General features: G+C 48.7%; 2 protein-coding genes across 14 annotated transcripts; both read left to right on the forward strand.

Moving 5' to 3' along the window:
- The first annotated feature begins 1,383 nt into the window (after nucleotides 1-1,383).
- Nucleotides 1,384-9,858, forward strand: LOC136486132 (putative disease resistance protein RGA1). Of its 13 annotated transcripts, none has more exons than XM_066482927.1 (9): nucleotides 1,384-1,767; nucleotides 1,922-2,002; nucleotides 2,093-2,209; nucleotides 4,071-4,312; nucleotides 4,428-4,629; nucleotides 4,735-4,840; nucleotides 4,969-5,055; nucleotides 5,304-9,189; nucleotides 9,372-9,858. In XM_066482927.1, the coding sequence occupies exon 8, from the start codon at nucleotides 5,341-5,343 to the stop codon at nucleotides 9,112-9,114; it is 3,774 nt and encodes a 1,257-aa protein (XP_066339024.1). In that variant the 5' UTR covers nucleotides 1,384-1,767; nucleotides 1,922-2,002; nucleotides 2,093-2,209; nucleotides 4,071-4,312; nucleotides 4,428-4,629; nucleotides 4,735-4,840; nucleotides 4,969-5,055; nucleotides 5,304-5,340; the 3' UTR covers nucleotides 9,115-9,189; nucleotides 9,372-9,858. The 13 variants fall into 13 exon arrangements, with proteins under 13 accessions (XP_066339024.1, XP_066339029.1, XP_066339027.1 ...); XM_066482932.1 differs by having other exon boundaries at nucleotides 4,203-4,312; XM_066482930.1 differs by having other exon boundaries at nucleotides 2,157-2,209.
- Nucleotides 9,859-14,213: 4,355 nt separating this feature from the next.
- Nucleotides 14,214-14,546, forward strand: LOC136487904 (uncharacterized mitochondrial protein AtMg00810-like). Its single transcript, XM_066484995.1, has one exon. The coding sequence runs from the start codon at nucleotides 14,214-14,216 to the stop codon at nucleotides 14,544-14,546; it is 333 nt and encodes a 110-aa protein (XP_066341092.1).
- The last annotated feature ends 12,849 nt before the right edge of the window (nucleotides 14,547-27,395 follow it).

Below are 27,395 nucleotides of genomic sequence, written 5' to 3' on the forward strand. Positions count from 1 at the left end.
CAATGCGTGCGGCCTGACCATGCCGGGCACTGTCCACAGTAGTATGCAAGCCTGCACGTGGAACGCCTCCGAATATGGAAACTAAACAAGAAAACTAATTTAGAAAAAATATTTACCCCGCAGAAGAGAGACTTAATAAGGCCCCATTCGCTGGTCTGAAACTTGGCTGTAACTAGCTGAAAAACATTGTTCCGGCTAAATTGTTGTGAGAGAAAAACACTGTTCGGACTGAAAAAAGAAGCCGAACAAGCCGAATATAGGGTAAGTCGAACAGGGCATTAGATTGTATTTACTCTCGTACAATAGAGCAATTTGATAAAGAAGCGCTAGGTAGAGTTTTTATAATAAAATATGAGCTGAATTAGTAGCATGTTTAGAGATAATCATTTAGACCAATATCGTTGTATCAACTTCTTGTTCTTCTAAAACTAATTAGCAAATGTATCCATGAATTACAAAGGAACACAATACGTCTTTAAATAAAACTCGATAGTATCATTGGACGTGAGTTATTTTAGCTCATATAAGCATAGGTCACGTGTCCGGATCACATAAAAACACCAAGAGCATGAGAGCATTTTAGTAAGTAAAAGATGAATAGAAGAATCACTTTGGTTTTTAATATTATATTATTATCATTGATACGCATTAAGCATTAATTGGTGTATATAAGATCAGGTAATTACAGCGACCTTAGCCTCTTCACAAAGTTTATTTCACCATACTCCTATGCGAGCACCTTTAGGAGTATAACATAACGGAACAAGTATATACATAATATTAGGAGGAAGCTCATTCATTTAGGTTTGAGTTCTCGACTTCATGTTGAAACTTGAATGCAGCACTCCACCCGGCGGCGAGAGCATGCAGCGGCAACGGCGACGGCACAGCAACCCGACAGTAGCCAGTGCGCGCAACACGTTCAACGGTAGGTGCGCCATCTCGTCATCGCCGAAAGCAGCGGCCTTCATTGTTGCTTTGACATCCAACAAAGCAAAGCGCGTGCAATCTTGGCTCGCTGGTCCCCATGCACGGTACGTGCATTGCATCATAACTCCGCGGCAGCTTCCCGGAAGGTTCCTCTTTGCTTGTTGGGCCCCTCCATCCTGTGGCATGAACCATTCATGGAAGACCACATTTTTTTCTGGCAACCCCTGTTCGCCATGCACACTTGCACAACCGCACACTAGTACTATGCTCTTTCTTGGCACGCGTTTCCAGCTCAAAGTCCTTTTTTCTTTTCTTTTCACTCTATCTTTGCACCATGTTCGTTTGAACTTATCAGTCCGGCTTATCAATCATGATACAGTATTTTTCTCTTATAACGAATCAGCATCGGTCAATCACTCTTGTCTCTGCTGGTCTCTTTGTTCCCTTAAACAGTGCAGCACGTCAACTTTTGCAATGACAAACACCTTATTCCGGAATAATCATATTCCAATATTTTTAAGATAATGACAAACATCACAACTCCGCGGCAGCTTCCCGGAAGGTTCCTCTTTGCTTTAGGGAATCTATATATGCGATGCACTTTGCCGGGTAATTTACTTTAGCCGTCCACATCTGCTTTTGCTTGTACTCCTAGAGACGACTACACCTTGCTTTAGCAGTTGCTGCCCTCCCTTACTTCAGAACCTAGCAGTGCAGAAGCAGAACCCTGCCCTCGACTCGATAAGTTGATGCGCCTGCGTTGTGCAAACCAAGGCCGGCGCCCAAACTTTCCGTCTTGCTGTACACACAAGCAACGGCAACACATCTGAGCTCCAGGTATTTTGCTCTACTACTCTGCCACCTCTTCGATCATTCAGTCGTCGTCCACCCTATATATTTCCTTGTACTCCTTCGCCTGCTATATATACTTTCTGCTTGCACCTGTAATTTCTTGGGTAAATAACATGAGCTTTCTTCTAACTGGTCTCAGCTAGGTACTGAACGAACACTCCCTAGTCATAGATCATGGCAACTACAAGGATGCTGTCCTATTGATTCTTCTCTACTTGTGGTATGTTCATCTTACCCTGGTTCACTGGTTTTCATGTTTCTTATCTCTATTCGACCGACTCAAGGGAGGACGCTACCTTCCTTGGCTTAGGGGCACTAAAACTTGATCTGCTCTGAGGGCTCTTGTTTTGACACAACCTCTGGGTTTTCTCAAGCTTCTCAGGTTCTGCCAAGTATACATGATATACATTCATCTCTGCTTTGCCGGGTAATTCAGAATTATATATAGATGTAATTTATGGGTTTTAAATTATTTTTCATAATAATAGATGTTTTAATTTAGTTGTAGATTTATGGGGAAATTTTAGTTTCTCTAATAATGACATAAGTGGATTTTTTGAAGTGTTACCGGGGGACAATCCCCACTTGAATAGTTTTGATATATTGTCAACAGCCTCGTTTCTGGGGAACGAGGCAAAACCCTTTAGTCCGGTTAATTATCGAAAACCGGACTAAAACCATACAACGGCCCTAGCACAAGGGCGAGGTTGTGGCATATCCACTAATAAGGAAAATAAAACAACAACAACAACAAATGCCCATGCCCCAGGGAACGGTGGCACAAACACAAAAATACCACGAAGAAGAGAAAAGCAACACCACCATTACCACCAAGGCGCATGAGCTCTTAGGCGATGCCTCAGCGAGGTGAATGAATTCAAAACGTAATCATCATCAGCCAAGCAGGAGCTTAGCAAGGTTGTCGCCCAAGTCTGGTGCCGAGAAGAACTACACATTGACCTGGCTGACCGAGGAGAGAAGGCCGCTAGAGGTTCCTTAGCGACGACTTCAAGAAGGAAATCCACTCGAGGGCGATAGTCGTCGTTGGTCCAGCGTAGAGTTGGGCTGGCCAGAACCCGGACACGCATGGTATGGCGGGTGCACTGGGGGCGGGGGCGCCGGCCGCCGCCACATGGGGAAGGCAATATCGGGGATCGCGGACACAACCGCGGTAGGTCATGGTGCGTTGCGCAGGGGGAGTGGCGTCGGTCGCCGCAACATGGGGACGACGGATCCGGGCCTAGGGCGTCGGCACGCGGTGCGCCGCGCTGGGGGATCAGTGGTGCCGGCCGCCGCCACACAAGGACAGCAGATCCATTTCTGGGAAGTCCAGAAAGGGGGCTTGGGGACATGACCGCGTCGACTCACGGTGCGCCGCAGGAGGGAGGGGTGCCGGTGGCCACACGAGGGTGGAGTATCCAGGCCCGAGAAGCCTAGAAGAGGGGGGCCCTAGTATTGTGACCGTGGCGGGTCAAGATGCGCCACGCTGGGGTTAGTGGCGCCGGCTGCCGCCACACGGGGATGGCGTACCGTGACCGGGAAGCTCAGAAGGGGGCCTCAGGGACGTGACCGTGTCGGGTCACGGTGCGCTGCGCTAGAGGAGGTGCGTCGGCCGCCACACGTGGACGGCAGATCCAGGCCCAGGAAGCCTAGAATGGGGCTCAGTGACGCTGGGGGTAGAGGCGCCGGCCATCGCCACACGAGGACGACAGATCCAGGCCTAGGGCGTTGGGTCGCGATGCACCACGTTGGAGGGAGGGCCGCCACCAGCCGCAGCCACACGGGGATTCTGTTGAGAGAAATGATTGCGAAAAAGAAGAAGATATCTCAAGAAAACAAATTAAGGGGAGAATGTTGGAATTAATTTATTTTCTTGAGATGAGAAAAAAAATTTGATTAGTGGATGCTATACACTGGTTGATCCTTGAAGTTTCTAACAAAGTCCGAAGAAGTGAAACTAGACGCAAGTATGAGTTGAAAAGATGCAAGTCAAAAGCAAATTGAGTTTTGCTAGTTAAGAGGTGCTTGATACTACTAAAAGCTACTGGATTGTTCATGCACCATGAAATGTGATAGCCTTGAGCTGTGTATGTGTGTGAGAGAAGAGATAATGAAGATATTAGTTTGAAGAATAACACGTCCCACTGATTTTGTTGTATTCAATTCCTAACACAAATGCCTGTATTTACCCATCCTTGACAAATTGACAAGGTTTGAAAGCATAACATTTTGTTCGATATTTTGATTTGTTCCAAAACAGAGGGGTAAAATCTAATTTCTCCTTTCAGTTGTGTGGGTCCTCTACATTATTGTAACTATGGTCCATGTGGGTCCTCGAGCCCATTTGTCCATATAGATCTCTCCATGATTCCATCCATCATGCTTATCTCCTTGTTACGACTGGCCATGGTCGGCAGCAGTTGATAGCTTACCTTCACAAGGAAGCTGCCACAACTCACAATTGAGCAGAGGCAACCCCGGAAGCTTTGGTGTGTATACATAGCAAAGGCAGCGGATCCCTGAGCTCCAGGTATGTATAGCATCCCATTTTATTTTGTTTCTTGCTCTGTGCACATCCATTCATTTCATCTCTGATACCTGCCTTAAGCTTTCTACGCTACTCCTTGTGTCTTTGTTTCTAGCAGTTGATTAGTTCGCTACGAAGCATCACAAGCCAGCAGAAGATCCCAAGTACTCTGAACACTGGCCGTCAAGATCTAGGCTCCATCCCGCACTGTGCAACACAAATTCGGAGGTCTGGTACACTGGTGCACACGTTGCAGAGGAGAAAAAGGAAGACCACATTTGGAGATGGCACAGCAACAGCAGCAAATCCCTTAGCTCCAGGTATTTAGTTTATTTCTGATAAATAATATACATCCTATTTGATTTTCATGCTTGCTCTAGTCAACAATTTGTTTATTTCGTCTCTGATGCCTGTACTTTTTCCAGCACATAAATCTGTATACTAAAGGTACTTAATACTGGAGCACTCATCAGTCATAGATCATAATCTGGGCAAAGGACTGCTATTTATTTGTCAGCTCTTGAGGCAGTGGTATGTTAATGTTGGCATCGTTGAATAGTTCATGTTCATGTACTTTGTATCTTGTACTCTCCTATATCCTGCTCTCTAATTTTCGGACATAGATGACACTTCTTATGTCGAGTTCACTGTTATGTTAGAAGGAATTCTACATTGTTTGTAAAGGAGCACTTCAGCAACACGAAGACCGAAAGGCGGGATGCGTACTTGAGCACCTGTTTACCCAGGTGAGATATCTCAAATATACCGGCTACTATTTCGTACACTTCTATCAGATTATTATTTGAATGAAATCTTCTCTGACATTGGCATTGGTACTGTTCATGCATTAATGCAGCAGAAAAAAACTAATACTCACATCAAAGCACAATAGGAAAGATGTAGTTTCATCATGCATGTGGAGCCATATTTGGTACAGCTCATTTTTGAATTCTGGCCTCATGTTTGGCTGCTCACTGCGAATTCATTTTTGCAGGAAATTAATATCTGGCACAGGAGAATCTATAAGAAAAATGACCGGGGTAGAAGCTGCTGCCATATCTGCTTTAGTATCTGGAACCTTGAAGGTTGTGGGCAGCAAATTAGCTCCACTACTAATCAAAGAGTACAGCTCTATAGTGGGTGTCAAGGAAGATCTCCAGGAGCTCCATGATCTTGTTGAGGAGATCAACTTTTGGCTGGAAAAAACAGCAGAAAATTCTATTGGAAGTACACAATCATTTGCTTGGCTGAAAAAGTTGAACGATATTTCTTATGATGTTGATGATGTTGTTGATGAGTTCCAGCTAAAGGCTGAAAAACATGACTCCAATGGTGACAGTGGTATTGTGTCCAAATACCTGTGCACAATACCAAAATCATTTGTTTTTCAATGCAACTCAGCCAACAAGATCAAGGCAATCAAGAAGAGATTTGCTGCAATCGTGAAGCAAAGAACTGACTACCAAGCAATAACAAAGGGTGTGGATCCTCCTGTTCAACTTACGAACATGAGAACAAAGGAGGTGGCATCATTGCCTAATGTTGACGAGGCATTAGTAGTTGGAAGAGATAAAGATAAGCAGGAGATAATATCCATGCTTGAAGAGAATGATGATCAACAGAAAATTAAGATAGTTTCGGTCATCGGGCTTGGTGGGTCAGGGAAGACTACCTTGGCTAAACTGGTTTTCAATGATGGTAACATTATAGAGAGGCATTTATTTGAAGTTAGACTATGGGTTCATGTGTCAAAAGAATTTGTTGTCAATGATCTCATCAAAAAATTGTTTGAAGCTTTTTCTGACAATAATCCAGGAACCCATGCCTTGCCTTATATGAACCAAACTATCTTGGACAAGTTGAAGGGCAAAAGGTTTCTTCTTGTATTGGATGATGTTTGGACCAACTCACGAGATGAGTGGGAAGAATTCATGGTACGTCTAAAGGTTGGCGCACCTAAAAGCAGGATTTTACTTACTACTCGGAACAGAGAAGTTGCGGTAATAGTGGGATCCACCAACCAATTTTACTTACCATTCTTGTCTCCAGATGACAGCTGGAAACTATTCCAACAAAGCCTGGTAACACCTCCTGCTGGTTGGGATTTTGAAGAGGTTGGGAAAGCGATTGTGGACAAATGTGGTGGGGTGCCACTAGCAATTAAAGTACTTGCAGGTGCTCTCCATGGGAAGGAGCGGATAGAAGAGTGGCAGGTTGTGAGAAAGAGAAAATTATTGAATGTTGATGGTAAAGAAGATAGAGTAGCTGCATGCTTAAGGTTAAGCTATTCCCATCTGCCATTTAATCTCAAGCAATGTTTTAAAATATGTTCATTGTTTCCTAAAGGTCATGGGATTGATAAAGAACAATTGATTGACCTATGGATTGCTCATGATATGATCGCTGTAGAGGATGGTGTTGATTGCTTGGACTTGGAGCATGTTGGCCACAACCACTTTGAGTCTCTTCTGCAAGTGTATTTCCTACAAATCTTCTACGAAACAGATGGGAGAGTGACATGTGGGATGCATGATTTGGTTCATGATCTTGCCTTGTCCATCTTGGGTGATGAAATTTCACTTGACATGCCCAGCAGTACCACAAAGAGCTATAGATATTTTTCTTTGATTAAACAGACAGAACATATGGCACCTAAATTTTTTTTTAGAAAAGCACGTGCTGTATATATGCCTAAGTATGAAGATTACATATATGCCATGGCATTGAAGCATGCAAAGCACTTGCGCAGTGTTACGGTGGGATATCTCAATGCAGAAGGAGCTAACACCATATCTCAAGTTAAGTATCTGAAATATCTTGCCATGTCATTACGAGATTGTGAAACGCTTCCTAAGGGTATCTCAGATGTTTGGAGCCTGCAAGCACTTCATGTAACAAGCAGCTATTCACTTATCAAGATACCGGAATCCATTGGTAAGCTGAAAAAGTTAAGAACACTAAACTTGTCGGGCTGTATATTGCTAAAGAGTTTGCCAGATTCTATTGGTGATTGTCATATGATTTCAAGTATTGATCTTTGCCGTTGTAGTGACCTTACAGTGTTGCCAGACTCTATTGGTAAGTTGCAGAAGTTAAGAACATTGAACCTATCAAGTTGTAGAGAGCTGAAATGCTTGCCAGATTCCATTGGCAGAAACAAAATGCTAAGATTGTTGAGACTAAGTTACAGCAAAGTTAAGAGGCTACCATCAAGTATGACAAAACTGGAAAATCTGGAGTGTTTGGACCTTCAGGGTTGTCGTGAGCTAGTAGAGCTGCCTGAAGGCATCGGCAACTTGGATAAGCTTCAAGTTTTGAACCTAAATTCATGTACAAAATTGGGAGGAATACCTGTAGGCATTGGACAGCTCAGTCGACTACAAAGGTTGGGCTTATTTGCTATTGGTAAGGGAGAAAAGTTTGCTGGAATGTCAGAGCTTGCAAATGTATCTAGGTTTAGTGAGGGACTAACAATCATAGGTATTCAACATGTGATGGATACGAATGATGCACACGTGGTATGCTTGAAACAGAAGACAAACTTACAGTGGTTGGGCCTAGAGTGGATGGCAGATTACACAAAAGAGGTGAACACTGAGTTGCAGCAAGATGTGCTTGATGTCCTAGAACCACCACCTGGTATTAAAAAGCTGGACATTCGTGGGTATTCAGGTAGGCAGTATGCAGGGTGGATGCAAAGTCAAGTTGGTGGTGGAGTACAGGGCCCTGCTCCCTTCCCATTTTTGAGGGTGATGTTGCTATGTGATTTGCCGAACTTGAAGCATCTAGATGGGCTTGTCGAGCTACCTTGTTTGGAGGTGCTTCGGCTGCTAAGGATGCCTTCTCTTGAGAGCATAAGTGGAGGCCCATTTCCTTCGCTGGTGCAGATGGAGATGTACAAACTGCCTCGTTTGGGAGAGGTGTGGATGGTACCAGAGAGGACCATGCCCGATGTAGAAGATGGGGGAGGCTGCTACAACTACAATTTAACACCTCACTTGGGACAAGTCCGAGTTGGTAGCTGCTTATCAGAGTTAGAGATCAATCGTTGTCCAAAGTTGGAGGTGATGCCGCGCTTTCCTCCGTCGCTGCAGCGCTTGATCTTGAATGGCCGTGAGCAGATGCTGCAGTCACCAGGCCAATGCCAGGGGTCTTCTTCGTCCCCCAGTTTTAACAAACTGAAGAAGCTTCAACTATGGAATGTGACAGGATTAGGATCTGGGCATGGGTGGGAGCTACTGCAACACATGACGGCACTCGAGTCATTGGAGATTCTTGTCTTCTCTGGAGTGCAAACCGAGGTGCCTGAGAGCTTGTGGAGCCTCACATCCCTCCGGTCCCTGAAAGTGGACCACTGGTCTAATATCCGCATGCTACCCGAGTCGCTAGGGGAACTCCGGTCTCTGCAAGAGTTGACCATCGAATTCTGCCATAGCCTGATCAGCCTCCCCCAAACAATGGGCCAACTCACATCCCTCCAGTTGCTCAAGATAGGATGGTGCGAAGCACTTCACCAGTTGCCCGACTGCCTCGGAGAACTCTGCTCTCTACGCAAACTCGAGATTAATTATTTGAGGGGGCTGACTTGCCTTCCACAATCCATCTGCCGCCTCACCACCTCTCTTCAAGAGCTCCAAATCTACAAGTGCCCGGGCATCAAATCCTTGCCGGAGGGGATAAAGGACCTCACGGCTCTGAAGCAATTGAAGATCTGTTTCTGCCCTGATCTGGAGAGGCGCTGCAAGAGAGGAACAGGGGAGGACTGGCACCTCATCTCCCACATCCCTGATGTCTCGCACCATTGATGGTCTTGACAGATGAATGAGGTGTGGCCGTGTGGGGAGGATTTGGCCAGCGACTGCATGCTACTGCTTAATCGGGTGAGTTTGGTGTGCTATTTTTACCTGTATCTATGAGCAGTCCCCCTGTTTTCATGTGTACATTCACTAGAGAGCCAATTTCCTAATTATTATTTTTTATTAAAATGTGGTTTGATTTGTGGAATACTTTGGACGAGGATGTAGTTTTGACATTTATGGATTTGCCTATTATTGCATTGCAGCCCACTGCACCTGGGAGCTGGGAGTCCTTGGTTTCAAATGATATGAATTCTCTACGCGCCTGTGTAGTGTAATGCTTCGATCTTCGTCACATAGGAGTATGGGATTTCACAGAAGAACAGACGTTTGTGTTCTGTTGTTCAGTTAACATGATGGGCCTTCTTTGTCGTCTCGTCAGTCACAGTTCTTGGCAGCCAGAAGCTGAGGTAGCGCGCAGCCAGTGAGGTGGAACTATATATATTGCGACTTGCGAGTGATGCGCGATGATGGGTTTTTCTTCTGTGGCACTGTCAGTGTGAATGTGATGGAAATATGCTGAAGCAACCTACAAATATTGCAACTTAGGAGCAAGGTGGCAAATCGTATGACTGTGGTTTGGGAGTTGCATGGCCTGTCCTGATCAGAATACAGGTGTAGATGTGATGATTTGGAAATGCTTTTGTGACAGTTTGAAACCGTGAAATTTATTGTGTTGGAGGACGCTTCTGATGATGGTGTTGTGCACTGCATCTTGCTTGCTGCTATGGCCTATGGTGGAGATCGAACGCATGCTTTAATGCCAGATTGCATTACAGGCTACAGAAATCACATGAGTTGGCAGGTCTCCTGTGGCTTTCCGGCCGGTTCTTTCCTCTTCCCTGGTGTGTGAAACACTCGGCAGTGCGCGCCACCCGTTCGACAAATCTGTTAGGTAATATGCTGACGGCGTCGAAAAGGCTACCTGCTGTGGGTATTGTAGCCATAGCAGGGGCAGGCACCGAACGGCTCTCCTGCCGCACTATAGCCACAGTAGGGGCAGGCGTCAAAGTCAGCCCTGCTGTTACATCTAGTCACTGTAGCAGCATGGCAGCTGTAATAGGATTAGATGGATAGAGTTGTATATATATTTTACCACTGCAACTCAGTAAAGCGAGCGAGTTCAGTTTTTGCCATCTCCTCTATAGAGCTCCGGCCAACGCTGGTGCTTGTGCTGAGTGTGTGTGCTCTGTTCTCCCTCCCTTCTTCTACCTCTAGCCTTAGTGGGTGGTCGAACAACGATAGTCATGGTCGGCAACACCGGTGAGTGGTCGACTCACCCGTGCCGGAGATCCTATGGGCTAACAAGTGGTATCAAAGCCGTACAAGTGTCGTCGCCGGACTAACCGCTGGCGATGACGGACGGTTTGGAGATGGACGACAGCAGCGGCGCTGCTGTGGCTGCCCAGCCACGACAGGAGGTCGTTGTGCGCATGGTGTGGGAGGTCAGCATCACCAGTTGGCCGACGCTGACTCGCACCAACTATGGCGAGTGGTCGGTGACCATGAATGTCAAGCTCAGAGCCCGACGGCTCTGGAATGCTGTTGACAAGAGCGCCGACAACGAAGAAGATGACATGTCAGCGTTAGAGGCTATCCTCGCTGCTGTACCGGCGGAGTATAGGGAGCCATTAGGGGCGAAAAACTCTGCTAAGGAGGCGTGGGAGGCCATTGAGGCGATGCGCGTCGGTTCCGACCGCGCAAAGAAGGCGACGACCCAGTTTCTAAAGTAGGAGTACGTCAACCTCAAGTTCAAGGATGGTGAATCGATGGAGGACTTCTCCCTCCGCCTGCAAACGCTCATCTGCAAGTTGAGGAGCCACGGCATCACCATCGACGAAGAGGAGGCGGTCTCCAAGTACCTCCACTCCGTGTCGATAAAGTACATCCAGATCGCTCTCTCCATAGACACGATGCTGGACTTGTCCACCCTCACTATTGAGGATGTGACAGGTCGTCTATGGGTGGTGGATGAGCGCATAGAGCAGGCCACAACAACGAAGAACAGCGGCATGCTGCTGCTGATAGAGGAGTGGGCTGCCCGGAGGATGTCCGGGGTAGCCTCCTCCAGCCACGGTGGCGATGGCAAGTGTCGCGGCAAGGCTTCTTCGGAGAAGAAGAAGAAGGTCAACCCCAACACCTGTCGGCGTTGCGGGAAGACGAGCCATTGGGCAAATAAGTGCCTAAATCGCAAGTAGGAGAAGAAGGCTGAGGCTCATCTAGCGTAGGCTGATGATGATGATGAGGCCACTATCCTGATGACGATGTTCTGTGCACTACATGACATTGAGGCCGAGGAGAAGGGAGAGGTGATGGCGGTGGAAGGGCCTAGGAAGGCCCTAAAGGCTGTCAACCTCGATGAACCGCGCGCCCAAGTCCACCTTGGACATGTGGGCGGCGAGCAGGAGCAGCGGTGGTATTTGGACTCTGGCGCCAGCAATCACATGACGGGCTCCAGGGCAGCCTTCTCTGAGCTCGACGATGACATGACCGGCATGGTGAAGTTTGGTGACGGCTCAAGGGTGGCGACCCGAGGGCGTGGCACCATCATCTTCAGGTGTCAGAATGGCGAGCACCGCGCGCTAACGGATGTATATTACATCCCGCAGCTGCGTTCAAGCATCATCAGCATGGGCCAGCTGGATGAGCGTAGAAGCGAGGTACTGATCAAGGATGGTGTCCTCAAGATCAGGGACCAGGAGCAGCGCCTTCTTGCCAAGGTGAAGAGGTCCCAGAACCAGCTGTACCTGCTCGACTTGAAGGTGGAGCAGTGCCTGGTAGCACGGCACACCGAGGAGCCATGGCTGTGGCATGCCCGGTTCTGGCATCTCAGCTTCGACGCGCTTGGTCGGCTAGGCAAGATGGTCCGTGGGCTGCCCCACATCGAGCACGCAGACGAGCTGTGTAACCGCTGCCTGGCCAGGAAGCAGAGGATGCTGCCGTTCCCAAAGGCGGCCAAGTATCGCACGGTGGACGCTCTCGAGCTCGTCCACGGCGATCTCTACGAGCCAATCACGCCAGCCACAAATGGTGGTCGACGGTAATTCCTCCTGCTCGTGGATGATTGCAGTCGCTATATGTGGCTACAACTCCTGACGAGCAAGGATGAGGCGGCGGCAGCGATTAAGAAGTTCAAGGCGCGCGCGGACGCGGAGAGCGGCAAGAAGCTGCTCGTGCTGCGGATAGATTGGGGTGGCGAATTCACTTCGGTGGAGTTCGCTGCGTACTGCGCGGATCAGGGTATGGTGCGACACCACATCGCGCCATACTCGCCACAGCAGAATGGCGTGGTGGAGCGGCAGAACCAGATGGTGGTCGGCATGGCTCGATCCATGATGAAGGCCAAGGGCATGCCGGCAAGGTTCTGGGGTGAGGTGGTGACCATGGCGATGTTCATCCAAAACCGCGCGACCACCAAGGCCCTGAAGGGTAAGATGCCGTTCAAAGCTTAGTATGGGCGCAAGCCAAGCGTGTCCTTTCTTCGGACATTCGGCTGCATCAGCCACGTCAGGAAGAAGAAGCCGGTTCTCACCAAGCTGGAGGACAGGAGCACACCGATGGTGTTCCTAGGCTACACGGAAGGTACCAAGGCATACCGGCTCTATGACCCACGCGGAGGCAAGGTGCTTATTTCGCGTGACGCCGTGTTCGACAAGAAGGCGGCTTGGGACTGGAACAGTCCGGGCACGGGGGAAGCTGGCGGCTTCACCAGCACCTTCGTCGTCGAGCACTTGGTCATCCACGGTGGTGGAGATGCTGGAGAGGAGGTGCAGACCACTCCAACAACAGAGCCAAGCACTCTGAGAGGGGTGTCGAGCACTCTGAGAGGGATGCCGAGCACTCTGAGAGGGGTGCCGAGCACTCCAAGAGTGGAGCCAAGCGGTTCTACAGTGGTGTCGACCACTCTAGGATGGGTGTCAAACACTCCCGTAGCGGAGACAAGAGGTCTTATAGTGGTGCCGACCACTCTAAGACTAGTGCCAAGCACTCTGGGAGGGGTGCCAACCACTCTAGGAGTGGTGACGAGCGGTCCAGGAGTAGTGCCGAGCACTCCAGGTACTGTGCCGATCACTCCGGCGGAACAGGGAACTCCATCAATGCCGATTGAGTTCACCTCACCTCCAAGTGACATCACTGAGTTTGTGGATGCCTTCCACGATAGTGAGGAGGTGCGGTTCCGCAAGCTGGACGATATCGTCGGCGGCACAGGGCCCTCAGGCCTGGCGGGTAGGCTGCTCAATGACCCAGAGCTGCTTCTTGTCAGTGCAGAGGAACCACCCATGCTCACGCTGGCCGAGCACGATGCAAATTGGCAACGAGCGATGCTAGAGGAGATGAAGGCGATCGAGGAAAACAAGACTTGGGAGCTCGTCGATCCACCTCTAGGATGTCGTCCGATCGGCCTGAAGTGGGTGTACAAAGTCAAGCAGGACGAGCACGGCACCATTGTCAAGCACAAAGCATGCCTCGTCGCCCGAGGCTTTGTCCAGCGCAAGGGCATTGACTTCGAGGAAGTCTTTGCACCGGTAGCGCGCATGGAGTCTATCCGATTGCTACTGGCTTTGGCAGCAGTCAAGGACTGGCGCGTCCATCACCTGGATGTAAAATTGGTCTTCCTCAATGGTGAGCTGGCGAAGACAGTCTTCGTCAGACAACCTCCTGGTTTCGCCATCAAGGGGGTGGAGCACAGGGTGCTCCGGCTGCGCAAGGCGCTCTATGGGCTACGATAGGCCCTACGAGCGTGGAACGCCAAGCTTGACTCCACGCTAGGCGAGCTTGGGTTCACACGGTGCGTAACCGAGCATGCGCTCTACACGCGGCGATGGGGGAAGGAGGAGCTCATCGTCGGCGTGTATGTGGATGAATTGATCGTCACCGGCGCACGTGTGGAGGACATCGACAGCTTCAAGCGTGAGATGGTGGCTCATTTTCGAATGAGCGATCTCAGTGCGCTCTCCTACTACCTCGGCATCGAGGTGAGATAGGGGAAGGAGGCGCTCACGCTTGGTCAGAGCGCGTACGCCTCGAAGCTGTTGGAGCAGAGCGGCATGGCTGAGTGCAAGCCATGCATAACTCTGATGGAGGAGTGGTTGAAGCTGACGAAAGCTAGTACCACAGTGAAGGTAGATGCAACACTTTACCGGAGCATCGTCGGCAGTCTGCGCTATCTAGTCCACATGACACCGGACATTGCATTCACCATGGGCTACGTCAGCCGCTTCATGGAAGATTCCAAAGAGGATAACTGGGCTGCAGTGAAGCGGCTACTGCGCTACATCAAGGGGACGGTGGATCAGGGGATCGTCTTCCCCAAGACCGACGGAAGTAGGTTGCAGCTCACTGTGTTTAGCGATGTAGACATGGCGGGGGACATCGACTGACGGCGGAGTACCTCTGGCGTGCTCGTTTTCCTTGGGTCGGCTCCAATCTCATGGCAGTCGCTAAAACAGAAGGTGGTGGCTCTATCTACGTGCGAGGCAGAGTACGCGGCGGCGGCCACAGCGGCGTGCCAAGCTGTGTGGCTACGCCGGCTATTGGGCGAGCTGACCGGTGTGGAAGCTCACCCACCAGCACTGATGGTGGACAACCAGCCCGCCATCGCCCTCTTGAAGAATCTGATTCTCCATGATCAGAGCAAGCACATCGACATCAAGTTTCACTTTCTCAGGGACTATATCGATGGAGGGCAGATGGTCATCGAGTTCATTGAAACTGGTTGACAACATGCGGACGTCCTCGCCAAGCCGCTCGGCCGTCTTCGGTTCACGAAGCTGAAGGAGATGATCAGCTTGGAGGGGGTTCAAGGGTTAGCAGCAGGATTAGGGAAAGAATTGTTAGGTAATCTGTTGCTCCCTTGTGTGAACGCACGGCAGGGGAAGACGGCGCCGAAAAGGCTCCTTGCTATGGTACTGTAGCCACAGTAGGGGCAGACGCTGAACGGCTCTCCTGCCACACTGTAGCCACAGCAGGGACATGCGTCAAAGTCAGCCTTACTGTCACATCTAGTACTGTAGCAGCATGGCAGCTGTACTAGGATTAGATGGATAGAGTTGTATAGATAGTTTGCCACTGCAACTCAGTAAAGAGAGTGAGTTCAGTTTTACCATCTCTTCTGCAGAGCTCCGGTCAACGCTGCTGCTTGTGCTGAGTGTGTGTGCTCTGTTCTCCCTCCCTTCTTCTACCTCTAGCCATAGTGGGTGGTCAGACAACGATAGTCGTGGTCGGCAATGCCGGTGAGTGGTCGACTCACCTGTGCCGGAGATCCTGTGGGCTAACAAAATCGTCACGTGAAGTGGGAACTTGAACTTGCACTAGTAGAGAACAGACCTTTGATCCTCGGCCAAAATGGGCTCTAGTCCCGGCATTTTTTGCACCCGGGACTAGAGATACCTTTAGTCCCGGTTGGTGGCTCCAACCGGGACTAAAGGTCCCTTCCAACGGCTACTGCGCCAGACAGAGGTGGCAGGTACCTTTAGTCCCGGTTAGAGCCACCAACCGGGACTAAAGGTAGACTTTTACTCCCGGTTGGTGGCTCCAACCGAGACTAAAGGTCTCTGCCACCTCTGTCTGGCGCAGGAGCCGTTGGGAGGGACCTTTAGTCCCGGTTGGAGCCACCAACCGGGACTAAAGGTCCCCCCTTTATATATCGGTCGTCTCCTTCTTCCTCCCCGAGCCCGAGCTCAGCACATTTTGAAGCTCACTGCACTAGTGTTCTTGCTTCCTCCCTCCATTGTTCCTCTATCCGTTCTTCGATTCCTCCGTCGATTTCTTCGATTCCTCCATCGATTCTTCAGTTGTAAAGGTTACCAATCCCATACTCTCATTTTTCACCATTGTCTTATCTCATTTTGTTCACTATATATATATGGTTCTTTATTGTGGTTTTTTCATTTGTAAGCAATTTGAGCTCAAAATCACTTCAAGCTTGCATATTTACATGAAGGAAGGTTAAAGTAGCTATTAAAAACTAGTATTCACCGTTCATTGCTAGCATGCATAGCACACTTCATTGTTTAGAGATATAGAAAATTTTAATGTTATTTTATTTTATTTGTTTATAAAATGAGAAATTTATAGTGTATTAAAAAATGAGTATAGGGACTAGTGCCTCCGACTGGTATGACAGATGCAATGCAAGGCCGTGCAATAGAAAGCAAATCCGTTCTCTTTTGACGATACGCCCGAACAGCCGGGCCTGACAGATTTGGTGGTTGAACGGGTCCGTCGGCCGTCGCCGTGTGACTGTATGACAAAGAACGGCATCGATCGACCATAGTATTTTATTGTCCGGAGTCCGGTCCGAGGTGCAATGCAACGCAATGACAATTGACAATGCGTTGCTAGGTCAAAATATGGTCATTTCTATGGACTCCGCGACTAAACATTTTATTTTAACTTTTTATGAAATGAAAAACTTAGAAAATAGTTAGAAAATTATAGAAAATCCGTACTAGTTGAACTTGCGGACCGTGTTCAGCTCGGCGAGCATGTTCTCTGCCGAGCGGTAACGGACATCAAGGAGGAGCTTTGATTCTACGAGGGAGAGCGGCAACGGTCGTGGAAGACCGTGTTCCCTTCCTCGTAGAATCAGAGCTCTTCCTTGACCAAGTACGGTGCCGTCCGGTGGAGAAATGCTCGCTGAGATGATCACGTAAGCAAGGTCAACTAGTACGAATGGTTATTTATTAAAACATGTTTTTGAGCTATAGATCCTGCTGGCCGTCTTCTTCCTCCCCGAGCCCGCCCGAGAGCTTAAGTTCAAATTTAAGCAGTGTTCTTGCTCTTTCTCCATCCATTCTTCGATTCCTCCATCAATTTCTTCGATTCCTCCGTCGATTCTTCGGTTCTAAAGGTTACTCTCATGTTTCATCATTGTCTTATCCCATTTTGTTCACTATATATATATATGGTTCTTTATTGTGGTTTTTTTTTTCATTTGTAAGCAATTTGAGCTCAAAATCACTTCAAGCTTGCATATTTACATGAAGGTTAAAGTAGCTAGTTGAACTAGCGGACCGTGTTCATTTTGGTGAGCATGTTCTCTGCCGAGCGGTAATGGACGTCAAGGAGGAGCTTTGATTCTACGAGGGAGAGCGGCAACGGTCGTGGAAGACCGTGTTCCCTTCCTTGTAGAATTGGAGCTCTTCCGTGGCCAAGTACGGTGCCGTCCGATGGAGAAATGCTCGCCGAGATGATCACGTAAGCAAGGTCAACTAGTACGGATGGTTATTTATTCACATGTCCCGATATCGTCGCAGTAGTCTATCAATCACCGTACCCAAACGTAGTATATATATAAATATAAACGATAATCGATTGTTATGTGTGTACACTCCCATTCTTCTGTTAATTTACGGAAATATCATGTGAATTACTTACCTGCCGCAGTAAAAGATGAGAGCACAATGACCATTAAAAATATCATTGTTTAGAGATATAGATAATTTTATAGTTTCTTAATTTTATTTGTTTATAAAATGAGAAATTTATAGTGTATTAAAAAATGAGTATAGAGAGTAGATGGCAACTGCTTCCGGGTCCTCGGCCTCTCATTGGTTTCCAAAGCGACTTAGGCCGGGCCTCCCTCTCATTCCATGCGGCAAGTGTCGTGATGAGACGAAGATTGTGATGGAGTACCGAGTGAAGAAGGAGGGTCCCAACAAGGATCGTATCTTCTACAAGTGTCCGGATCGTAATGTGAGTTATTTTATCGTATTTAATGATTATGGTTAGTTTATACCTATTTTCATGATAGTTGTGATTAAAGTTCTAATTTTTTGTTTTAATTTCAGTGGGATGGCAGTGGACGATGTTCAGGCTTCTACTGGGAGGAAGAGTATGTTGAACTCGTACAAAAATATCTTGCACAACAGGCAGATACGGCGGCTAATGAGGCAGTGATCCAGCCGAAGAAGCCCAAAGATATTGCACAATCGGGGGATCTGTCTGTTTTAGTTGAGATTGGTCGCGAAATCCTTGTGCTCCTGAAATGTATTTTAGCTTTAGTTCTTATAGTGGTAGTTGGGATTGTCTACATTGTAGTGATGCTTTCATAAATTTGTACCTTTTGTGGTGGCACGCATGTTGTATAAATAATTAATTATGATCTAGGTTTTAATATGGTATTTATGTCATGTAATGCAGATGAGCCGGCATTGGATGTACAATGCTGATCGCCGCTCCCAAGAGTTCATTGACGACGTGCATTCTTTGTTACATGCGGCCGAGGCAAACAAACGCGATGGTTTCATGTGCTGCCCATGTGCCATATGTAAGAATACGGTGGAATATCCTTGCTCAAGGACTCTTTATTCACACTTGTTCAAGTCGGGTTTCGTGCCAAACTATATTTGTTGGACGAAGCACGGAGAAACCGGCGTTGTAATGGAAGAAGGTGAAGAAGAACAATGGGACGACAATGATATTATTTCCGATGGTGCGTGCTTCAATGATACTGCAATGGGAGAAGCTGAAGAAGAGGTAGCCGCAGAAGATAAGCCGGCTGATGATCTTTGTCAGGTCATTCGTGATGCACAAAAAGAATGCGAAAGTGAAAAGGAGAAGATCAAGGGTATCTATATGCGGAGATGTCTGGGTTTTAGGCATCCGACGTTGCAACTTGTTCGAAACCTTCTCAATTTTTTATCATAGCCTCTACATGCGATAAAACGACGCCTAGTCAAGTTTCGTGATTTTTGGACTTCGTTCGTATTTTATATAATTTAAATACACTTTTCCCGCAAGTTGTTCGTCATGTTACATACACCAAATATCATTAATATAATTTTTTTGAATCACCAAATTCCATTATTTCATGCACCTGCAGTTCAAATTCGAAGTATGCAAAAAAATTCAACGAAACAAAAAAAACTAACGAAATATAACAAAAAAGTCAACATTGTCCCAAATTTGAACAGAGAGTTTTAAATAATGTGGGAAGGCCTCACAAAAAAAATTAGGCAAAACAAACAAAAAAACAAAATTTCTTCCCTGAGTGCCTTCCCTGGCACTCGGGGAAGAGGCCCTTTCCCGAGTGCCAGGACAGGGCACTCAGGGAAGACTTAAAAAAAAGGCCTAGAAGGCCTTATCTAAACCTAACCGGCCACCCACCCGGCCACCCCACACCCGCACGCCGCCCGCCAGCCTACCCGCCCGTACGCGCTACCCCACCGTCGCCAGCCCCCTCCGCCGCTGCCGCTCGCCACGCCGGTGCCACCGCCCCCGCAGCCCCCGCAGCTCGCCCCCCGCGCTGCGCGCCCCGCGCCGCGCCCCCCCGCAGCCCACGCAGGCCACCGCCGACGCGCCCCCGCAGCCTGAGATGGCGGCACGGCCCCGCCGGCGCGCCCCTGTCCCTGCGCGTCGGGGCCCGGCCGGCCGGCGCGCCCCCTCCCCGGCCCCTACGGCTGGCCCCGAGGCAAGCCGCCTGACGCTCCTAGCCTCGGCCCTGGCCCCGTCCAGCCTTTTCGTCCGTCTGTCCATGTCCATCTGTCCGTGCCTTTCCTTCTGCCCCGTCCAGCCTTTCCTTCTACCGCTGGTCAGGGAGCAGAGAAGGAGGATGTAGGTGGAGGAAGGAGGAGGAAGGAGGAAGAAGAAGGAGGAGGAAGGGGAAGAGGAGGAAGAACGAGAAGAAAAAGGAGAAGAAGAAGGGGAAGGGGAGGAGGAGGAAGAAGAAGGAGGAGGAGGCCGGCGAGGAGAGGAGTAGGAGGCCGAGGAGGAGAAGGGGAGGAGGTGCCTCCATCGCCATGTCCCGTCCCGTTGTCGGCGTCTTCTTCTCCACGTGCACGTCCCGCCAACGCCCAAGGTACACGAACCGTCCTGTTCTGGTTGTCGGCCATCGCGCCGTTTATGTGTTGACGGCCTTCGTGCCGGAATTGTGGATGTGTGGGCCATCGTGCCCCAAATGTGGACGTCAGCCATTGTGCCAATGGTTTTTCTTGCAGGTTATCGAAACCTCCCCATCCAAGGGAGGTTCTGCCGAAATTTTATACTTATAGTGTTGTTTTTCTTCTTTTGCAGAGCAGGACCTGTCGCAGGGGAATCAGAGCACCTAGGCGACCCCAATCGTCTTTGTCGGCGCTGCGGTCTTGCCTGCACAGCGTCGACTCGCCACTGCGTCGCTAGCCTTTCTCCACCGCCACCCTAGGTATAATTAAGCTCTTTTCCTTACCGTTGTCGTACGTTGATCGGTGTAGCCCAGTTAGGCGTCTCCCATCCAAAACAGATACGGTTGGAGGTATGCGGATCTCCGCATATCTATGACCGTATCTGTTTCGGATTGTCCAGGTGTAATTGGACAGCCCGCGGATGCGTAGATGGGTTAGTTTCCATGTTCTGCTCGGATCTGAGACGGAGTTTCGGCACCACCTCCCTGTTGTTCTCCAGATACACACTCTCCCTTCTAGGACGTGTATCGGGAGAGCAGCGGGTAGGTGCTGCCGAAATTCTATCTCGGATCGGAGTAGAGCATGGAAACTAACCTCATCTACGCATCCGCGGGTGGGATTAGGACCTATCCTCACCTATTAGACAGTAGGCACGCCGTGCAAATGCGACTGATGGTTACTTTACTTCGTTATGTGTATATGCTAGAGGATGGATAACCGTGAATGGATGTACACGGGACGCCCAAGTTAGTCTCAAATCACCCGTGAATGGATGGATAAGACTGAGAAATTCTTGGACCATGCATTTAAGGCAGCTAAGGGAGCGAGAGACACGTTCTGTCCCTGCAGCGAATGTGAAAACAAGAAAAGAAGAACAAGGGAAGTCATGATGAAGCATCTTTGCAAGTATGGATTTATGCCAAACTATACCCGGTGGGTGCACCATGGTGAACCCTACCGTCCTAGAGAGGAGGTTGTGAGACTAGGCTTGGAGGCATTTGATGGTGATGGCGGGGTAGCAGGATGGTTAGGTGACTATGCGGATGCGATGTTCACTGAAGGACGTATGGAGGATGAGCAGGAGGATGGGGAGGAGGATCCAGAGCCAAGCGCTAAGGCATTCTTGGACATGTTGGAATCGGCACAGAAGTTCCTACATGAGAAGACAACGATTTCTCAACTGGATGCCATTGGGCACCTATTGGGGTTGAAGTCACAGCACAACATGACTCGAAAATGCTTCGATGATATGGTGGCAATTATTGGGGATCTGCTTTCGGTGGGTCTTCAGCTGCCTCCAAACTTGTACGAGTCAACAAAACTCCTTCGAGCACTGAAGATGCCATATGACCAGATACATTGTTGTCCGAAGGGGTGCGTCCTATTTAGAAAAGAACACAAGGATGCAAAGTACTGTCCAAAGTGTAAATCCTCTAGATATGTGGAGGTAGACAAAGGTGATGGCAAGAAGGAGCAGAATGAGAGGATCCCCATGAAAGTCCTACGACACCTTTCGATCATACCGAGGCTCCAACAGCTATTCATGAAAGAGGAGTCCGTGAAACAGATGAGATGGCACAAGAATGGTGTTCGATACAATAAAGACAAGATGATACATCCAGCAGATGGTGAAGCATGGAAAAGCTTTAATGCCAAGCATCGTGGCAAAGATGAAGAGGCCCATAATGTACGTGTTGTGCTGGCAATGGATGGGTTCAATCCTTATGGAATGATGTCGGCCCCATACACTTGTTGGCCCATGTTCGCTATCCCCCTCAATCTCCCCTCCCCGGGGACCTACTTCAACGGCAAAACATATTCTTGACGTTGATAATTCCTGGACACCCGGGAGACAAAATGGGTGTGTACATGGAGCCTGATTATGATGAATTGATCGAGGCTTGGAATGAAGGCGTATTGACTTACGACCGAGCTACAAGGAGGAACTTCAAAATGTATGTTTGGTACCAGTACTCCATGCATGACTTCCTGGCGTATGGGATATTCATCGGCTGGTGTGTCCACGGGAAGTATCCATGCCCGGTATGTAAGGCAGCTCTATAGTTCATTTGGTTGAAGAAGGGTGGCAAGTTTTCGTCGTTCGACAAGCATCGACAGTTCCTCCCTCTTGACCATGCATTCAGAAGAGACACCAAGAACTTCACGAAAGGTGCCACAGTGATGACTAATGCACCTCAGAAGATGACTAGTGCCTAGGTTCATGCTCAGATAGATGCTCTCGTGGTCCCAACGCAGGAAGATAATCCAAAGAAGGGTAAAAGAAAGAAAGGTAATCCAAAGAAAGATAAGCCAAAGAAAGATCGCATTGTGGGCTATGGTGTGGAACATATGTGGACTCATAAGCCGGGATTGGAGAGGCTTCTCTATTTTGATGACCTTCTCCTTCCACATAACATAGATGTAATGCACACTGAGAAGAATGTCGCCGAAGCACTTTGGGCAACACTCATGGACATTCCTGACAAGACAAAGGACAACCCTAAGGCCAGAGTAGACATGGCAACACTATGCGACAGACCTAAGCTACAGATGATGCCTCCAAGAGACAACAAACCATGGAAAAGGCCTAAGGCTGATTACGTCTTGGAAAAGAAGCACAGGACAGAAGTGATAGAATGGATGCAGACGTTAAGTTTCCCTGATGGGTTTGCAGCGAATCTGAGGAGGGGAGCGAACCCAGAAACTGGCAAAGTCTTAGGGATGAAGAGTCATGACTTTCACATATGGATTGAGCGGCTTCTTCCGTCGATGGTTTGAGGCTACATCCCTGAGCATGTCTGGAAGGTGCTGGCAGAGTTGAGCTTTTTCTTCCGCCAGCTTTGTGCCAAGGAGATATCTCTGAGAGTGGTTGAGGAGTTGGAAAAAATGGCACCCGAGTTGCTCTGTAAGTTGGAGAAGATTTTTCCACCTGGCTTTTTCTTGTCGATGCAGCATTTGATTTTGCACCTCCCAAATGAGGTACGAATGGGGGGGGCCGTGCAGAACAGTTGGTGCTATCCAATAGAGAGATGTCTAAAGACTGTTCGCCAGAAATGTGGAAACAAAGGCAGGATTGAGGCTTCCATAGCAGAGGCATTCATTCGTGAGGAGGTGTCAAACTTCACAACATCATACTATAGTGAGAACCTTCCAAGCGTGCATAATCCACCCCCTCGTTACAACGAGGAAAAAAATGAATCGACCCTCAGCCTATTCAAAGGGCAACGCGGGAGATCAAGTGGAGCGTCCAAAAAGATATTGACCAATGAAGAGTGGCGCAAGATCATGCTCTATGTGTTGACGAACCTTGAGGAAGTCGACAAGTATCAGGGGTAAGTTCTCAACGAACTTGTTACATACTCCGTAAATTTTCTACATCCAACAACCTTGTTGCTTGTCGGTGCAGGGAATTTTTTAATCAATACTGGCATCATCTAAGTCCACCTTCTGACCATGAACGAGATACCCTTCTTCAACATGGTACGCCTGATTTCAAGGTTGATTTCATTACATGGTTCCAAAGAAAGGTACCTTCTGACCAACTTAGCTCGTTCCAAGTTTGGCGTTCCAAGTTGCCTAATTTCATTTCTCTCCTGCTTGATCTTGTAGTGCCAAAGTGATTTGTCTATAAGTGCCGAATTACGACAAGTGGCCAAAGGCTTTTACTGTAAGGTCTCATCATTTAACGCTTATGACGTGAATGGATATCGCTTTCACACAACAGGCTACGAGAAGAATCGGGCCAATGCAAGGACCACGAATACCAGAGTATTTACGCCCGGAGTAGTTACACCCGATGCTGATCAGGAGGACTATTATGGCACAGTTGAAGAAATATACGAGCTCGAATACCATGGTGAAAATGCACCTAAGCTTGTCGTATTCAAATGCCAGTGGTTTAAACCTGCAGTACAGAGAAAGTCCCCTAAACTTGGAATAGTCGAAACTAGACAGGATTCCTTCTATGAAGGAGATGATGTCTATATTGTGGCTCAACAAGCCAGGCAAGTTTATTATTATCCATATGCGTGCAAAACCGATCCACGTCTTCAGGGTTGGTATATTGTGCACAAGGTATCACCACATGGTAAATTACCTCGCCCAAACGATGATGATTACAACTTGAACCCACCCATGCATGACGGGGAGTTCTATCAACAAGACGAGGGACTACCAGGGATGCTTGAGATAGACTTAACCGGGGAGATTGAAATGGAAGTAGACGAGGAATGGGTTGTTGACGAGCAAGCTGCAGATGAGGTGCATGATCCGAGAGACTTGAAAATGCTTGACGGACTACAACTAGACAGCGATGAGGATGAGGCTGTCGACGATTTGGAGGCTCTTGATAGTGATGACGATACCTATCGTCCAGATAATCCCGATCATGAACAATATTAGAAATACATGTAATACTATGTTATTTTGTAATTACATTTTCTTTATTTTGCATCCCTTGCTAAGTACTTCTCGTTTATCATGACTAATAATGGTTTATTCTTTTTAATTGCAGGTGATGGGACCCACTAGGAGGAGCTGTCCCTCGACTTACTCGAGACCGAGGGACACGTCAGCGGCTGTGGAGATGGAGATGGAGCCGTCAGAGAGGCAGAGGCGTCCGAGGGGCAGGCCTAGGTAGGGGGCCCCGCCGCCGACTGACCACGACCTCGGCTCCTCGTGCTCTCCTAGGGCTGACGACGTACCTCTGCCCATGGTGGGCGAGGACGCCATTCCGCAGATGTACGACGACGTCGTTCCGCACGCGTCCGAGGAGGGGGTTCCGCACACCTCCGAGGAGGGGGCAGGGGGTTCGACTTCCTCTACAGCCTCGAAACCCTATAAGCGAGGTCCCAGCCAGCTCCCAAAGCGACCGATTCTTGTTGACCGCCGCCCACTAATTGCACCCGAGGGGGATAGGTAAGTAACTTAATATGTTCTTCATTTGATATGTTGAAAAATCATAATAAGAGCTAATAATAACTATTGTTAACCACTTGTGTAGGAACTGGATGCTTGTGGAGGAGGGGGTCCCGGCTCACAATGTCAATGGGATCCTGGGACTTCTGTGCAGGGAACACTTCCTTGGCCTGGTGTGGACATCGGAGGATGAGGACCCAGAGATACCCTCATTCGACCACTACGCCCTCTTCCACGCCGCTGGGCACCTAAACTTGGCGGATCAGGTGCTTATGGAGTTATGGGTAAGCCTTTCTCGCTCTATGACCCTCAATTCATTGCATTCATTAGACATTCTTGAAATAAAATAATGGATACCTCGTGTCTTTATGCAGGACTTCTTCAGATGCCAGCCAGGACAGGAGTTAAGGGCGCATGAGGTGGCTGCCGCTTCCTGTAGAAGGCGTGTCTCGGACTTGTATCACGAGTCCCGCCTCCAGGCGCACATTGACTACAACGCCACCTACCGTAATAGAAGAATGAACAGAACTCAGGCAAGAAGAGAGATAGAGATTCTGACAAGGGAGCAGTACCTACAGGTAAATAGAAAACATCTCCTATTGATCTCTTTTTAGATTAACTATGCCTAATTTGATCTTCGGATGGCTTATAGGTGATTCCGAGATGGTGCGCCACCTTTCCCGATTGCTGGGCTGCTATAGTGGACAAATGGTTGGACGCGGACTGGCAGAAGGCGCACCAAGAGAAAAGCGAGCACCGTATGCTGCTGCCAGGTGTACCTCACCATCAGGGCAGTGCCAGCCTCAGCAAATACAAAAAGACATATGTAAGTCTCCACCACTTGTCTAATCTAGCCGCGCTCAATTCTACATGATTCCTAACCACATGTTGTTGTCTTTCTCGCAGGAGGCGGCGCACGGTGGCCAGCCAATTGGCCAACTCACGGCGTATGCTCTGGCCCACATGGGCCCGGCAAAGTCCAACATTGAGTACAACCCGGATGCGGGCCCAGAGGCGTACACCAACTTCAGCGTCCACACCCGCCTCAGTTCGTACACGGAGGCGTCAAGGTTAGTCCATGGGTCGGACTACGATCCGAGGACCGAGGAGCGCCTTGATCCTGAGCTAGTGATGAGGATTGGGCAAGGCAAGAAGCATGGGCGGTTTTACATGGGCGACGACATCCTCGAGACGGGCTGTACTCCTCCTCTCAACCGCCTACGAGCAGCGAGCACGAGCTCTAGCATGCCCATAAGCCAACGGCCGATAGCGGTGGCTTCAATCCAAGTAAGTATTCCAGTTTCATTCATCGTTCTTTCACTTTTACGTTCCTTAGCTCTGCATTATTGAAACATTGGGGTCAAATGTTGCAGGCCAAGCTGCAGCAACTTCGGGCTCAGCAAAAGAGTTTGCTGGCTGAGCGGGAGGCTGAGCGGGGCGAGCGGGAGTCCGAGCGTCAGAGGGTACAAGCTTTGGAGGCCCAGCAAGATGGTTTGCTCAAGTTCGTGCAACAACTTGGGCAGCAACAAGGTTGGGAGATCCCAGCAGAGCTGCTTGCACCACCACCACCATATCGTCGAGAGTCTACTCCGGTGAGTATGAGTACAGATGTTTTACTTTCTTTGCTCATGCTTAGTGTCAAACCTAGTGATGGCATTCGTGCCGGATTTGTTAATGTGTTGGCCTTCGTGCCGGAAATGTGGTTGTCGGCCTTCGTGCCGACGTTTTTCTTGCAGGGTTTGGAAACCTCCCCGTGCAGGGGAGGTGCTGCCGAAATTTTCAACTTTTCTTTACACTCCTTACATTTTTATCTTGTCACTCACGTGCAATCTCCTCTCTTTTTTGCAGCATCAATCGGGGGCGGCGTCGAACCATGTCGAAGGGTCGCCGGCATCGCACGTCGGGCCATCCCCACCTGGACCGTCGCCGGGATCGCACGCTGGGGCGTCCCACCCCTCACAGTCGCCGTGAGCCGTCTTCGGAGTCGTTTTTATGTATTGAACTTATGAACTTGGAATAGTGTGTACTTTTGAACGTGTGGTTTGTAATATATTGTGGATTTCGGACAAATTTGATCGTTTGTGATATATAAATGTGGTTTGTGACATATTGGTGTTGATTTGTAGTTTGTGATATATATATATGCTTTGTTGTTTACATGAAAAAGCAAAAAACAAAAAAAAATAATTTTAGAGGTGGCTTCCCGAGTGCCTGTGCTGTGGCACTCGGGAAAGAGGGATTTTTTTTTAAAAAAACAAATTTCTTTGCCGAGTGCCTGAGCTGCGGCACTCGGCAAAGAGTATTTAAAAAAAATTCAAAAATCTTTCCGGAGTGTTGCACTCGGGGAAGAAAATAAAAAAACGGCATCAGTCGTCGGCCAACGGCGTCAAGTCTTCCCTGAGTGCCAACACGGCACTCGGCAAAGCCTTC

Source organism: Miscanthus floridulus, chromosome 10, assembly GCF_019320115.1.
Source record: "Miscanthus floridulus cultivar M001 chromosome 10, ASM1932011v1, whole genome shotgun sequence".
NCBI classification, from domain to species: domain Eukaryota; kingdom Viridiplantae; phylum Streptophyta; class Magnoliopsida; order Poales; family Poaceae; genus Miscanthus; species Miscanthus floridulus.